Here is a 15,649-nt window from a genome sequence, read left to right on the forward strand (position 1 = left end):
AAAAAGGCCCAGCAGAGGTTGTACTTCCTGCGGCAGCTCAGGAAGCTCAACCTACCTAAGGAGCTGCTGATCCAGTTTTACACCGCCATTGTTCAGTCTGTTCTCTGTTCATCCATCACCGTTTGGTTCGGATCAACCACCAAACAGGAAAAAAACAGACTGCAACGGACAATAAGGTCTGCAGAGAAGATTATTGGTGTCAGCCTGCCCTCCATCCAGGATCTGTACCTGTCCAGAGTCAGGAAACGGGCAGGTTACATCTCTGCAGACCCATCACACCCTGGACACAAACTGTTTAAACTCCTCCCTTCTGCAAGGCGCTACAGAACTCTGTACGCCAAAACAACAAGACACAGGAACAGTTTCTTCCCTCAGTCTGTCTCTGTGTTAAACAGCTAAAACCGGACTTCAGTGTTTCATCCTTGCACCATGCACCAATTTGCACTTCTGATTTAATCTTGTTCTATGTCTATTTTTTTGTCTATTTTTTTGTAATTGTTGCACTAAAGAGAGTGAGGTGTAACCGGAGTCAAATTCCTCGTGTGTGTCCACATACCTGGCAATAAAAAGCGATTCTGATTCTGATTCTGATTCTGATTCTGATTCTGATAACAAGGCCACTAAACTCAGATAAAAAAAAGGATGGAAAATTCCAGACATTTTAGCACAATCATCTAGAAAGATGACAGAAAGGACAGTGGTGGTACTCATATTGTTTAAATTTGTGGGCGACAAAGACAGGAACAGCATCACAGTTAAGTATACATTTTGCCTGGGTGATAAGAAGTGTCTGTAGGAACCTTCAAATTTTAAGATATACCTGCAAGCTAAGAACAGCCCCAGAACACTGGTGGCGAGGGGGAGCAGTTACTCCAAGAAGACTTTATGAGCTTATTGCTGCTTATGTAAAGGAGGAAACGTCACCAATATGTAATTACGAGTCGGCATCTTTCTGTGGGACTGTTGATAAAATCCTAGAGATAAAAAACATCAAGAAAGGGTGGTTTATTTTTGCCTGGGTACTCTGACATTCTAACCAAATTGCACATGAAATTGCAAAGAGGTGTTCATAACACATAATCTATCTAAACATCTACCTACCTATCTATCTATCTATCTATCTATCTATCTATCTATCTATCTATCTATCTATCTATCTATCTATCTATCTATCTATCTATCTGTAACATATTTGGCTTGGAGGCATTGGATGCATAATTTGAATAAACTGTTTAATTTTTGTCTCATGTAACAACATAAATACAGCAGATACAATACATGAACAAGTACAGATAATTGCTGTTATCATGCATATCTTTGTATTTCTAAAATGCAGGATAACATCACATTACAGCAAAATTCTTTATTTTCTGACACATTGACAACATACAGAAAACGTATAGACTTCAGGCGACTCAATGTGTCCATGTGAAAAGAAGCCTCTTGTCAAATATGTTTTAAAAAATTCAGTAAAGCCAGATGTGCTTCAGAATATTTCACACATGGAGCAAGGAAGACTTCCTCTTGTCAGGGACTTCATCTGAATTATGAGCAGTGCTTTTCTTGGTAAAGCCACAAGTTGCAGCAAATCACTATTCCTAGCTGTCATTCTTAATATCCTTCATGAGCAGATGGTTTACTAACTGAGGAATTGTTTTGTGGCTCAAATAAAAAAAATGACAAAAAAGCTAAGTAAATAAAATCATAAATTTACCGTGGCGCACAATTATTCTTTACTTGACTGTGTTCTTTAACACAGGACTATTGATTTGCTTGATCACATATGTAATTTTATATACAGTATCTTATTATACACCATAATTCTACATGTGTGTAGCCACTAGATAATTTATGGCCTATTGAAAGGACACAAGACTTTGGCATAGATTCAGCCTATAAAACATTGCATAAAATGAATTACTTCTTTCCAGCTCTTCTGCCCTCATAAATCTCATTCATGCTTTTAACAACAAGTCATTGTGGCATGCTAATGTTCCCCTATGGGCAAAATATCATGTGTGCTGTTCCTCTAATGATGTTTTAACCATGCAGTTTGACAATCAGGGGCAGATGGTAGCTCTTGAACCAGCTTCTACATCACGTGACACAGATATATATGATTGCATACTTTAACGAAAAAGCCTTTTATGGTCCAAAAACACAAGCCGTGCGGGCCACCTTCAGTTATGACGGTGTAATGGAAACAATCATCAGCACCTGCCGAGCAGATATAGGCAGAGAGAACATGGGAGAGGGGCGTTCCATCAGCATTCCTACTGGAACCTCTCTTTCAGTTTTTGTAAAAGCAGCTCCATGGTTATTCATCCTATTAAAGGCATTACAAACACCTTTCCATCTACAGAAACGTAGATTACCTTTACACGTTACCTTTCCAATCTTTTTGTATTTCCATCATTCAAATTATAGGCATGTCATTGATATGTTCATTTCAAGATAAATGTGATGGGTAAATGTGGTGTCCTCTTGTCTGTTTTAGGTGCTGTGGGGGGTGGTCTCTTCTGCCTGCTGGGAAAAAAATGCAGACACTTACAGGCACATCTTTTTCATTTATTTGCTTAATTTTTTCATTTTAAATGAAAACTTTTTTTTTAGTAAGAGTTAATAATAATAAGAGTTAAGGATTAGTATCATCATAGATATAAATGGCAGTAAGTGTATTTATTGATTGATACATCGTAAGCCACAAACCTAATGGAGAAGGGGACACCATAAAGACATTGGTATCTCCTAAAGGATGAAACTCATCAGTTTTTTTAATGAACAACTACATGACCATATTTATTAATCACAAAACAAGGACAAATCAATTGCTGAGCATCCCTAATAGGTTGGGTCATCTTAGAATGACTCACTTCATCAGTCGGACCTGGTTGTGATATTAATGAGAATTTTTCTAACAAAGTTTCTAAGTGAAATTTGACTTGATATGCTGTCGTCATGCTTATTCTACAGAAATCGTTTAATGATCATATTTAAAGCTAGAGGTAAACACTAGACCACCAGTATGAACAAGGGGATCATTGGAGTGGTCGGTAACCTTTCAGTTAGCGTAAGGTGATATCCTTACTATAATGGAGTACTGGCAAGTTAAAATTGCAAACACTTTTGTCAACTGGTAATGAGCATGGAAAATATGCAAGGTTACTTGCAGATAAGAGGAAGTCTCGACTTGAGTTTGGCAGGCAACTCAGGTTAATGTGATGTATGTTTTCCATTGGAAACATGGAGAAAAGTGTTGTACCATAACAGTTATAGTTCACTGCTGAAATGCAGTTTCTATTGTGAATGCTAAACATTGCATTTCTTTGTTTTTCTCCAACCCGTGTACCTGTCCATGCAGAAGCTGCTGCAGTCAGAGTCAGTCTGCAGTGAGCATGCACATCGCTGGGTGTTCATTCCTCCCCTCCCCCGTTCAATCTCAGCGGAGCGTCTCTTGCGAAAGGAACTCTGGTAACTGGACATGCCATATGGTACAGTGTACCTAAAAAGTGAGCAGACAGAACATTACCAGATTTATAAGTACATCTGCATGTATGAATTTATATGAATGAATGAATAAAAGGTTTATGTGATTCTTGAGCATCAGAGGAGAGCAAATCTTTTTTTTTTTTGTTGGTGTTATGAGACAGAGCTTCAATATAATTTGGGGATTTTTTTTTTTAAATATTTCAATTAATAAAAATTTAAATTTAGATACATTATACATGGGCAGAGTACAGCCTGAGGGCCAGAGGTGGTCTCTAGATGATGTCAGTTTGGCCCTTGGCTTCATCATATGAATACCAAAAAACCCTCTAACTGAATTGGATCATAATTCAATGACACTGGACTGCATCGAATGGGATTTGTAATGAACTTGTTTACTTTCTCTGTAAGGTGCCCTGATATCATTTTTGTTTTGAATTGGCACAATAAAAATAAAGGGAATTTAAATGACTACTTCATTTGATTTCAGCAGAGCACTAAATATAGTTTTTGCCAGGGACAGGAGAGTAAGGTCAGTAGTTGGGATGGTAGAACCAATGCATACAAAAAAAGTCTGAATGGCACAATGGAAAAACAAATTATGCTCACACATTGTATTGAATATGTAACACTGTGAAGGAAAATGTGGTCAAGTAAGAAAAAATCTTAAAAAAAACTTCACAGTTCTGTGATTTATTACAGATATTCTGTTGAATTTGAACCCTTGTTAGCAGGTCTGAGAGTGAAAGTCTATTTTGCAGTCTCACTTTTGTTGCATTTAGGCTGATAAACCCACATGATACGATATAAAGATTACCATTAACAACAAAAAAAACGACCAGAACAAATCAGAAACAGCTGTACAATAGCTAAGCCAAAATGAACAAGCTGGAGCTTTATAAATCACAGACATTTGGGAAAATATTGGAATATAATATGTTTCTTTCTCTCCATCATCAGGACAGACTAAGATTTGATAACTCCAACAAAAATGGTAATAACTACTTCCTACTTATCAGAACTTTGTTTCTACTGTAAAGTTCAGAAAATGGGTTGTGTTTTGATTACAGACAGATCCTGGTTCCAGATAGGAATATTCATTGATATTCAGAGAGGGTTCAAGATCTGATATTAAAACAAGTTAACATGTTCCATGATTGTGTCTTAAAAGTTTCTCATGAAAATATTACACAGATAATTCATTCTACTTTGCCTGTGGCTCTGGTAGTGCACCTTTCCACGTTGGCAGTTCAAGCTCCAGGCACTTATAATGTGACAGTGTCCCTTTAAAATACACCGAACCACACATTACCCTCGATATGCTTCTTTTTTTGTGACTGCATGTATGACAGAGAAGAGAGTTCAGATAGAGGTAAAGAATTCAAGGTATCTTTATTATCCCCTAGAGGCAACTTGATTTGCAGCCAGCAATACTAGATAGTTTAAAACAGTAAACAACAACACGTACGAGGATTCACTTGAATATTGTCATTTATAATGACAGCAGGAATGATTGACTTTCTGAATCAATTTGTTTGCATCATTGCAGAATATGCACCCTGATGAAAGCAACATAACCTCACACCTCAGAGGGACGGTTGGAGTCAGCCACGACAGATTCAGCTTTATTCAGACTCTTGTCTGAATACAGGTCATCGAGATCACGTGACGATGTTTCAGCAACTTTTGTTGCAACTCTTACGATGCCAAGCAAGCAATTTTTCCTGGCATCGTGTATGTTGAATAAGAAGAGCTGTGTGTCAGCTGTGTTCGCGTGAATGAGTGTGTTTCTCTCATGACTGACTGAGAGAGAATTATATAAGTATAACAAGTATAGGACTTATATAACAAGGGTTATATGAGTGCAGACCATTACCTTTGATCATTATATTCCTGGTTTTAGCCCTGTTCCAAACAGATGCTGCGGTTGCTGTTAGCATTGTGGCACTTTTCCTGCCACCATAAGTCTCCCTTTTGTCATTACCTGGTTTGAGTACTGCCTGATTTATTCTAGGTGTGTCTATATGCAGTGCCATTATGAACTTACCCCACCTCTACCTTTTACTTATGCCTTAAGCAGCATTAACACAAGTGCGTGCACAGACTAAACTGTGTGCTGACACCCTGCATAAGTGAGGCAGGAGATACACGTCTGAACTAGAATAAACATGAAAACATACTTGTATGTATTATAATTAAGTTTGTTCTACACATGGTGTAGAGCCCTGCACTCGCGGGACCCAACGCAAAGCAGTGTGGGTCCCGCTCATTGCGGGCGCGGGCGGGAGGGGGAGTGCCCAGTGCGGGAGCGGTGATAAGCTGCAGTCCCGCTAACTAAAAACGTGTTTAATATAAAAGCTATAATGATCTCCTGCTGCTGAAAACAACTGAGAAGAAATAAAGCCTAACTAAAATTAGTTAAAAAGCGCGATCCATCTCTCCTTTTATTCAGGAGATGCGCATTGCACAACGACGAGGGACAGGGCATGGTTAACCTACTTAAATAATAATTGGATTACATGTTACTTTTTCAACATTCTGGGTTTAGAAAAGGTAGGGTAATTAATAACACATATTGTTTTCATTCCACTTGTTTGCATTTAAATCACTGTAACGTGAGCTGTAGGCTTAGATATTTATGCTCAAATCCACTCAAAGTAGGGGGCGGGGCTCCATCACTCTGTGTTTAAAATCATATTAACTAAAAATATATACTTTTACTTCCTAGAATGGAAATGTGAGGAGTGGCATATAACATATGTACAATGTATTATTCTTAATATTCACGGTAGATTTTGGTATGTTGGGGAGGCTTATTGCTGTGAAGCCTCAGCTGCTTGTGCCATCTAATGCGCTCCTGCACTATGTGCCCCACGTGAAGGATCGGACAGTGGTGTGCGCAGCTAGATCATGTTTCTTTCCTCAAGCCAATGACAAGAACTTCCGTGAGAAGTAACGCGAACGTCTGAATCATGCGGAAATTGCGGGCGGGAGCGGGACTAAAAATCCTATCTTTTTGCGGGAGCGACTGTAAATTCTGTCCGCGCAGGCCTCTAACATGGTGTACACAATTTACAGTATTTCATACAATGGCGTGTATAGTTCTGAAATTATTTTCATTATGTTCATTTGTGTCCTGTCGTAATATGCTATTAAAATCTGAAGCAGAGCTCAGATTGTGCCAGGGCACAAGAGGAGTCATAAAAACAGAACAGTATAACCCCCAGCCAATAATGATTGGTATTTTATTCAAACAATATACTGTCCTCTAATATTACCACCATTGAGAAGGCTTTACGTACAGTATTTCCTCAACAATTTTCCATCCGGTAGATTGATAGTTGAGAAAAATAATTATTTCTATGTGTTGTGTGATAAGGTCAGTGGATCTCCTGAAGTTGAACCACGCTTCAGGCATAGCAATCCTTTTCATGACGGCTTGTTTTATTGCACAGTGTCTGAATATGTGTGCAGTTCTCCACTTTGAGACCTTCACAATATTAGAAGCTTAATCTGCTTTGTGATTAAAATAACATTTACATGGCAGTTCCACTTTTAACAATATGAGTCCATGAAATTATGACTGTAGACTTTTTTTGGTAAAACTGTCATGTTTAGTGTTTCTTTTTCTTAACACTATTTTATTCTTTAACTACTCAGCAGCTATTAATACAAATGAATGCTCATCTGAAAAGAAAAGAAAACTCTTCTTCCTCCAGTAGCCTAAATGGCATGAGTATGACTCGAATCCTTTTTCTTCATTCATTGAATAGGGATTTGTAATCTGGCCCCACTAATATCTTCACAGTTAGCAACTGCCCACTCAGCCCTGATCGAGACCCAGCTGCTCTCTCAGCATCCGCTTGCCCCCACTACCCTGTCCTCTCCTCGTACTCTAATATGCACTAGGTTCTCATTTCATTAGTTTCCCCAACATATGCTAAATAGCTGCCCATTCCCATCCCACAAACAGTCAGGATTAGTTCTTCCAGTACTCTACCTTGAACGCAAGGGCTGTCTGACATCACCTCTCTCACTGTTGTTCTGCAGATTCAAAGCAGAAATTTCCGGCTACAGCTGATTTAGCTCATGATACTAAGTCTTCTGACGCATCTTATGGACATCGTAAAAAGGTTAAAAGCAGGATTTTTAGCAGAGGGAGACTTTAAGTTTTAAACCTTGTTCACCCTAACCCCAATGAAAGACAGAACAACCAGCACCAACTACATGACATACATATTAAAAGCTAGCGTTGTTATCGTTCAAGATGGTAACAAAAAGCCTTCCATTCACTGCCTCATAGTCTTGGACAGTTGTCCTGGGCCCTTGGCTTTGTATAATTAATCATCTGTAAAAGAAAATTAGTCCTTGGTGTGAGTTTTGACAGCTCTTTTAAATTAGTTAAACAGATCAGTTCAGTTGTCAAAACAGGCATTTTTCAGCTACGACTTTGAGCCAAAGTAGATCCCTATCTTTCCCCTGGAGATTCTGTAAAAGTCACTCACGCAAAACGCAGACTTGACTTTTAACAGGAGCAAAAAAACTTATATGGTGATCATATAAGACCATTGTTAGCTTCATTCCACTGGCTTCCTACTCCTTGGAAGTTTGATTTTAGGTTTTTATTAAGGCTCTAAATGCTCGGGCTCCACCCGAAAGGAACTTTTATTTCATTATACTCCAGTTAGAACACTGAGGTCAACTGATCACATGCTTTTATTATTTTATATATATATATATATATATATATATATATATATATATATTATTTTGCTCTTTGTAGTTTGTTTATATTATTCTATTGATTTGTTTTACTGTTTTTATTGTTCTATTGTTGTTTTTTTGCAAAAATTTTACTGTACAGCTCTTTGATTTCAACCCATTTTTGTCTTAAACATGCGTTGACAATAAAACTGACACTGACCTCACAACTCTCCCCTTACACTCCATGCTGAGTAGTATATGAAAAGACAAAACTCATTAACATTGAGTTCACGAAAAAGAGGCAAATTTAATGATGATTTAATTGTAATAATGCTTGAAAATGCGTCTCAGTTCATCGAATGCCCATAAAATTTCAAAGAACTCTCTGATAGCAACCGGAGCTCAGGGAGTAAACACTAGGATTGACTGAAGGATTGGAAGTTTTTATCTGTTGCAGAACACTGCACTCATTGAATTATAGTTGGTGCTGAAATCTTGAAACACTGCCACATCACATCACGCTTGTTGCACACGCCGTTAAACAATCAGAACAGTTGCTAAAACAATGTAATTCTGAAGTAAAACTGAAGTTACAAGAACCAAAAATACTGATAAGAATGTCTCGAGCTGTCTGTTAACAGCAGACAGTCTGTGTTTACTTCTCAATTTCAGTTTCTCTTTCTGTTCCAGAAAAGTCTAAATGGTAAGTTTAAAGGTGGAGCTCTCTACAGTTCATCAGTACTTAAGTGCTTTGTGTCTCTTCTGAGTTTCCAGGCCTCGGTAAAACATTCAAACAAAAAAAAAAAACACCACAAGTTGTGAATCGGAGTTTGACTTTCATGTTGTGCGCTTTGATGTTGTTTCTATTTGCTCATGATTAAGTCATCACCTCGATCTTGCACTGCAAAAAATAGGGGTCTTCAAACAAGATAAAAAACACTAAAACTAAGGGAAAAGGTACTCAAAACAAGTGAAAAATCTGTCCATGCAGCAAGATAATTTGACTTGGCAAGATTTCTTAAATTAAGATTGTAGGAGTCTTGTTTCTAGATTTAACAAAGGCAGTTTTGTGAACAAACATTTGTCAAATCAAAGGAATAAAGTTTGTTTTCAGATATTTTCTGTGTGACTCTTGAATCAAGCATGTTGAGTTTGTTATTGAATCTTAAAACAAGATTTATTTTAATGAGACTTTGGAGGAGAAACGTAATACATCTTATTTTAAGTGTTAATTGTCTCATTTTATGATTCCCTGCCTGTTTGAGACAAAAAAGTAAAGTTTTGCTTGATATAAGATTATACCGTTAAGTTGCAGACTTAAAATAAGAAATTAATTCTTAAAACAAGAAAAAAATATCTAGCACTTCTAAATGTAAGGTTTTTTTTCTTGGTAAGAACCAAATAATTTTCAGTGCACTCTTTAATCTTGTTGTAGTTTTGCTAAGTTCAAGAGGCCTAAAAGAGAAAACAATTGAAGAATCTGACAGTGAAAGATTGTATAAGTTCCTTGTTTTCTTTGAACTGCAGAATGTTAGTTTGACTACCTAAGCAGTCGTGGTGATGGATGAGTTTCGGGCTGACTCTGAACACTGACACATGCCACATAATCGGTACCTGCTCTTATTATATGACATGGAAACAGCAGGAGGCTTACACATTCTCCCTTCATGCTCTTTGATGCCTTCATTGCAGTTTTTCTGGCAAATCCTTCATTGTTTTAATGGAACACAGTGGGGTCATTTCAGAAGCAAACATCTGGATTCATGTCCAACATAATTCCATTCACCAACACATTAATAGCTTAATTACAGTAACAGGTTTAGATCCTAGTGTGTTATGATTTGTCTTCCTGTCTTAAACTTTGACTCACTGACCTGAACACATGCAGTATCATATGTAGCCTGTTTATAATTTATCACCGTGTGAATCATATTATAATGTTTGAATAAAAAAAAGCTAGGTGTAGGAAAATTAACAACAGGGGTGGCTATACAACCAGCAGTTGGCCTGTCCCTAAAATAGCTTGGGATTGAGATGTCTATCCAATATTGTCCGCACTTTACAGAACTGAACATAAGCCACCTCAGATGTTCCATCTGTTGTTCTTACCAAGGCCAATTTGCAAGGAAGACCTGGAAACAGTAAATAAACTTCCTTAACCCACAACAGAGCTGTAAGAGCATCCACGTCAAGCCTCATGGTCAGTTTCTTGACTTTTTATTTTATTTTTAGAAAGTAGTTGTGGCTCCATTTTTTAAACCATGTTTGTCCACCTTACAGCAGCTCTGCAACCAAGAGCACATGACGTGCACATGCGCGTGTGTGTTCTTTGGTTTCTAAGGCCAAAAAGAGCAAATCTTTTTTTTAATCGTATTGGAGAGTTGATTAGAAAGTTTGATCTTTTTGAATGTTGCAATTTGTGGTGCTGTTTATATGTACTGTACTATACTTTTGGCACTGATCTGTTTATTATTTTTGACTATTCTCATTTACATCAGTAAGAATGGAAAAAAGTTTTCTGTTTTTCAACAGCACCAAACAATGCAATGAACAATGGTCATTCAGTTGAATTTGATTGGCCCTTTCACAAGTAATATATGCACATCATAATCCTTATTTTTTGCAAGACTGCTGTATTTACTCTACAAGTTTACTCTTTGTGTATCTAAACTACCAGCTCGGTGTAATCAGTGGTGCACACACATAACAAATATATTTTTATTCCCACTATCTATTGAAATCTATATACTTGCCAGTGTAAGCTGAGGTGGGCTATGTGAGGATTTGACATGGTTTGTCACACACATTCACACAATTTGACTCAATGATATCACATGTTTAAATATTTAACATGTGCTTAAACTCAAAAGGTTTATAACAGTCAAAACTGGGAGACAAAATTGTGAATAGAAATCATCCTGTTGTCTCTGCAACTGTGATCAAATTTTTTTGAAGCGTGGTGAAAAATTTGACAAAGTGGAAAATACTGTGCACATCTGTCTGTTCACAGGGCTTGTAGATATATACACGTTGCTTGATTTAGCATGTTTTGAAAAATATATAAAGATGGACTAAATTGGCAGACATTTATCACCAATAACAGGCTGTGCTGAAATAAAGTCAATCTTTCGGGGCATATTGGTGATTTAAAAATAAAAAATCTAACTTTTTGCATCAAATCATGATCCTTGATAATAAAAAATTAATTTTGACCAGATCATTCACGTTAACTTCAAGATAATCAATTCATTAATTGCAATCAATGAATCAATTAATGGGAACTTCTGAATATGCCATAGTATCTGGTCAACATTATCTCTTAATGTAAGTCTTTTACATTCTTAATACTCCCACATCTCCAACAAATGACCATAAGTCAGTAGTCTTATGTCAGATATGTCGAAGCAAATTTATATTTTCACCTGGCAAATTTCTAATTCATGTGTCGATTGTTACTTCATTGATTATATTACCTTTCTATCTCTGTTTCTACAGAGATTTCATCCTCCACTAAACTTTTTTTCCTTGTTAAAAAAAAACAGCTTCCAATCATCTCTGCCAAAAGACACTGCAGTCAGTTTGCATTTTATTTTGACATATGCATATGGATATACCTGCAGTGAAAACTTAAAATCATTAACTTTATCACAGTGAACAGCAACACAAGCAGTCCGATTCATCCTCTAAAAACAACTGCTTCAGTCTCAATTAATGACGCAGTCGCTTCTGAAAATATTTTTGACATTTCTCAGCTTGGGATGGAGATCAATACTATATCTAAAAAAAAAAAGTTATCCAGTTTTTGTAACTAAAAAAAAGATGCAAAACAAACACAGAGAGCTATAGAAAAGTGACACAAGCAACAAAACCTAAAACCATGCAGAAAATTCAAATTGTGTTGAAAAAGGGAAACAAGTGTTTTTTCAATGAACAATGAAGACTTCAGAAGTCAGAGGAGTAAACTCAGGAGGTCAGCTAACTGTGAACAGCAGCAGGTACTTTAGGAGCTGTCCCTTAAGGGACATAAAACCACAGGTAACTCATTTCAGTCTAACCAATGTGTTCACTTTCTCACAAGCTCTTGTGTGTGCTCTCAATTATTAGCTGCAGCTGTTACACCCTAAACTAGAGTAAAATATTGTCAATAGTATGTTTGAAAATACAGCCTAAATCCTTTGGTTAAGAAATGAATTTTTTTTTACTTTTAGAAAGTTATGGATTTATAGCTAGGGGCTGCATGGTGGTGTGGCGGTTAGCACCGTCATGTTAGGTTAATTGGTGTCTCTAAAAATTGTCCCTAGGTGTGAGTGTGAGCGTGCGTGTGGTTGTTTGTCTCGTTTGTCTCTGTGTGGTCCTCTGATGGACCTGTCCAGGGTGTACCCTCATCCCATGACCGCTGGCTCCAGCCCCCACTGCGACCCAACCAACGGATTAAGCGGGTATAGAAAATGGATGGATAGATTTATGTTTATGTTTGTTTATGTTTATGTTTATGCATTTAGCAGACGCTTTTATCCAAAGCGACTTACAATTAAAAATATATAACATTACAGATAATATATAACATTACAGCTGATTTATAGTTAAGTCAAAAACAAGTTGAACAAGAGCAGGTGTATTGCATTATATCTGCAACTCATATCTACAACTCAAAGGGAAAACAAGGTCTACCTGTGCTAACATGCACATTGTAAGGAAAGGGAAAACAGACTGATGTATTATCATTCAGAGTGTCATCAACCTGCAGTGACAATAGAATGTTATCTGCAAGAAGAAAGAAAAATATCTTGATTCACTTCACACACAGCTGCCGTTAGTCGGATGAGAATTTTAAAAGCATTTAAAATCAAGAAATTTCACTTCCACACAATTGCAGCATTAAGTGTAATGGACAGACTGCAGCCGGAACCTTTCACTCTGCAGAGCGGGAGGCCTCACTTCTGTTGAAAGCTTTGTACTTAAAGAACTGACAAGAGAATGACGACCCCACGTCCTGCCCCTCGTTCATTCACCCCTCAGTCATTCACCACTCCCAACGTTTTCACAGGCATCTTTCTAACATGAGACAGAGTGGAAGGTGTGTTTATACATAGAGAACCAAATTAAACCACCACTGCTTGATGCATGCTGTTTGGGCTTAACAAAAGACAGACAAATCTGCCTACCAATCTAAAGATGGGCCTTATTGTCAGTTGCACATTATTGTCTCTAGTATGAAAGCATTTCAAAAGTTTAAAGTGGAATCACATTGTGGGAAGTTCTATATAAGCAGGGAAGTTCAACCTTAATATATTAAGGTTTCCCACTTTCTGAAAGTGAAGTTGATGTTCAATAAAAACAGTTGTAGAGTCTCTGAACTATCAAAGGAAAACAGTGTTCTTGCCTCGTCAAATCCAGCCTGAGAGTGCTTGTTTTCGTACGGCATTATGAAAGACCATTGCTGCTTGGGGGGGGTGTTGCTTTTCTACACAACTCACATATTTCTGCCTCCCATGGCATTCACAATTTGATGATAGATCAACCCACGCAAACTGATGCAACATAGTTATACCAAAAAGAAGCACGATTTGAAAAATCCTGACAATCTGTCATGTCAATCTTACAGTGAGGCAGCCACATAAATGACAGCATTAAATGCATGCTCACCAAACAAGACGTATTCTCTGAAGAGGAATCTTAATGCTGCTGTATTAACTCTCACACACCTACTGTCGAAGGCCTTGCGAACAGTTTCAATAACATCAGTGACATGTGACATCTAATTTTGATCAAGCAGAAATGCAGATATAATGTAATCGCTTTTGTTTGTTCTTTTTATATGACTGTGGTCTGGTGATAACGAATTATTGGTTTTTACTTATTTTTCGTTTTATTGGTCTTTCTTCTCTAACAGTTATGTTGTACTGACTGAAATCAGAGATGGATTTCAAATAGAACATTTTAAGAGATAGCCCAGAGCTTAAGAAGTGAATAAAAACAAAAAGAGACAAACTGAACATGTCTGGAGAGGGACTCTTACTCTGGCGTGTTGATCCAGATGATGTCCAGGTGGCAGTAATACACACACTCCTTGTCTTTGTAAGTGTAACATGTGCACCTCTTGGTGCGCCTCCTGGCTCCCAGAAGGTCACAGCCTGAGCAGGACTTTGTCTCACCGTGAGAAGAGACAGCAGCAAAGTCATCCCTGCTGGTGGGCAGGGGTCCGCTCAGCTTGTCTAGTCCCACTTGTTTCCTCTGGCTCACATCTTTACCAGATGAGGAACCTGTAGGATCAATACAATTTGAGAGCTTTCATCCCTGACCTTAAATGGCAATAAACAATGTACATTTGCTTGTCTCATAACATCACTTTAAGACTGTATCTTTGCACATTGTGGGATTCATATTACCCTACCATGGCCTAATGAAAGTTTTACCTTAAGGTACTCCCCACAATTGTGTCTATGCTTCATATTTCTGGATAGAGATGCCTCAGAATCACAGCAAACAGAAAAGTGTTTTTGAGAACTTGAATTTGTATCTGCCCGAAACAACAGTTCTGAATCTCAACCTGCAGATAATATGTATCTGAATACAGTCTTATGTGACTGTATTTAGAGAATCATACATTAGATTATGATATTTACATATGAAATGGCTGATCTAAACCAGTCCATGTAGTACATTTTCCATGTATCTTTATTTTAAGACTGATTAATACAAATGATTGTTCAGAAATTCAGATCTTATTCTTGGTAATCCTATTATTATCACTGAAGTAAAAGGCGAGTTTTCTACAAACTCATTTCAATCTGAGACGTTAATTAGTTGTCAGACCCTCTAAACAAATCATTCTTCTCTTCAAGTCACCTTAACAGCAAGCAATTAGAAACTGAACATTTGCAGGTGATGAACTAATAAAAGAACACCAACTACTCACCATTGGTCAGAGATGCTGCCACCACTATGAGAAACAAAACTCCAACATCAATCAATGTTGCATTAGCCATTACAGATGAAACCTTAGAAATCAATATTAAGAAGTAAAAAAAGAAGTGGAAAAAAAACAAGAAGCTGCTGCCGTGTGATATGATAAAACTTCCCAACAAAACCACTTATAGTCTACAGAGCTGCGCTGCTGCCACTCTGCGTTTGCCTCCTGTAACCAGAGCCCAGTTTATTATGAGCTGACAACAGTGTTACAAGCCAACCTCAACACCGTGCAGACTTCCTGACTAGATTTTCAAAACAAGGCTTTCCGCTATTGAGCGCTAAGAGGTGTTTGTTCTTCCATGACCAAATGATACAGAATGAGTTTTGTGTACAACTAGATTTATAAAGCCAGAATTCTGGAATTAGCAGATGGAAACTAATGTGGAGACACAATATTATGAAAGGTTACACAAAGCCATCTGCTTTCCATTCAATTTTATCCAACTTCAATGTTAGACTACATTTTGTTATTGTGTTGTTTGATTTT

The 15,649-nt window shown here is 37.4% G+C and overlaps 1 protein-coding gene across 2 annotated transcripts; it reads right to left on the minus strand.

The window, feature by feature from the left end:
* Nucleotides 1-1,269: 1,269 nt before the first annotated feature.
* LOC142377949 (endothelin-3) lies at nt 1,270-15,239 on the minus strand. 2 transcript variants are annotated; one of them, XM_075462286.1, is made up of 4 exons: nt 15,110-15,239; nt 14,210-14,453; nt 3,350-3,502; nt 1,270-2,523 (listed from the first exon to the last, which is right to left on the minus strand). In XM_075462286.1, exons 1-4 carry the CDS (start codon nt 15,177-15,179, stop codon nt 2,445-2,447), a joined length of 546 nt encoding a protein of 181 aa, XP_075318401.1. In that variant the 5' UTR covers nt 15,180-15,239; the 3' UTR covers nt 1,270-2,444. The 2 variants fall into 2 exon arrangements, with proteins under 2 accessions (XP_075318401.1, XP_075318399.1); XM_075462284.1 differs by having other exon boundaries at nt 1,270-2,526.
* Between the last annotated feature and the right edge of the window lie 410 nt (nt 15,240-15,649).

This window comes from Odontesthes bonariensis, chromosome 3 (assembly GCF_027942865.1).
Source record: "Odontesthes bonariensis isolate fOdoBon6 chromosome 3, fOdoBon6.hap1, whole genome shotgun sequence".
Classification (NCBI taxonomy): Eukaryota; Metazoa; Chordata; class Actinopteri; order Atheriniformes; family Atherinopsidae; genus Odontesthes; species Odontesthes bonariensis.

Excerpts from the sequence above, each read along its gene's own strand:
- LOC142377949 (XM_075462284.1), bottom strand. The coding sequence starts at position 15,179 with ATGGCTAATGCAACATTGATTGATGTTGGAGTTTTGTTTCTCATAGTG. Across the intron at positions 14,454-15,109 it reads GGCAGCATCTCTGACCAATG|GTTCCTCATCTGGTAAAGAT; the intron begins GTGAGTAGTTGG and ends TTGATCCTACAG. Across the intron at positions 3,503-14,209 it reads ATCTGGATCAACACGCCAGA|GTACACTGTACCATATGGCA; the intron begins GTAAGAGTCCCT and ends CTCACTTTTTAG.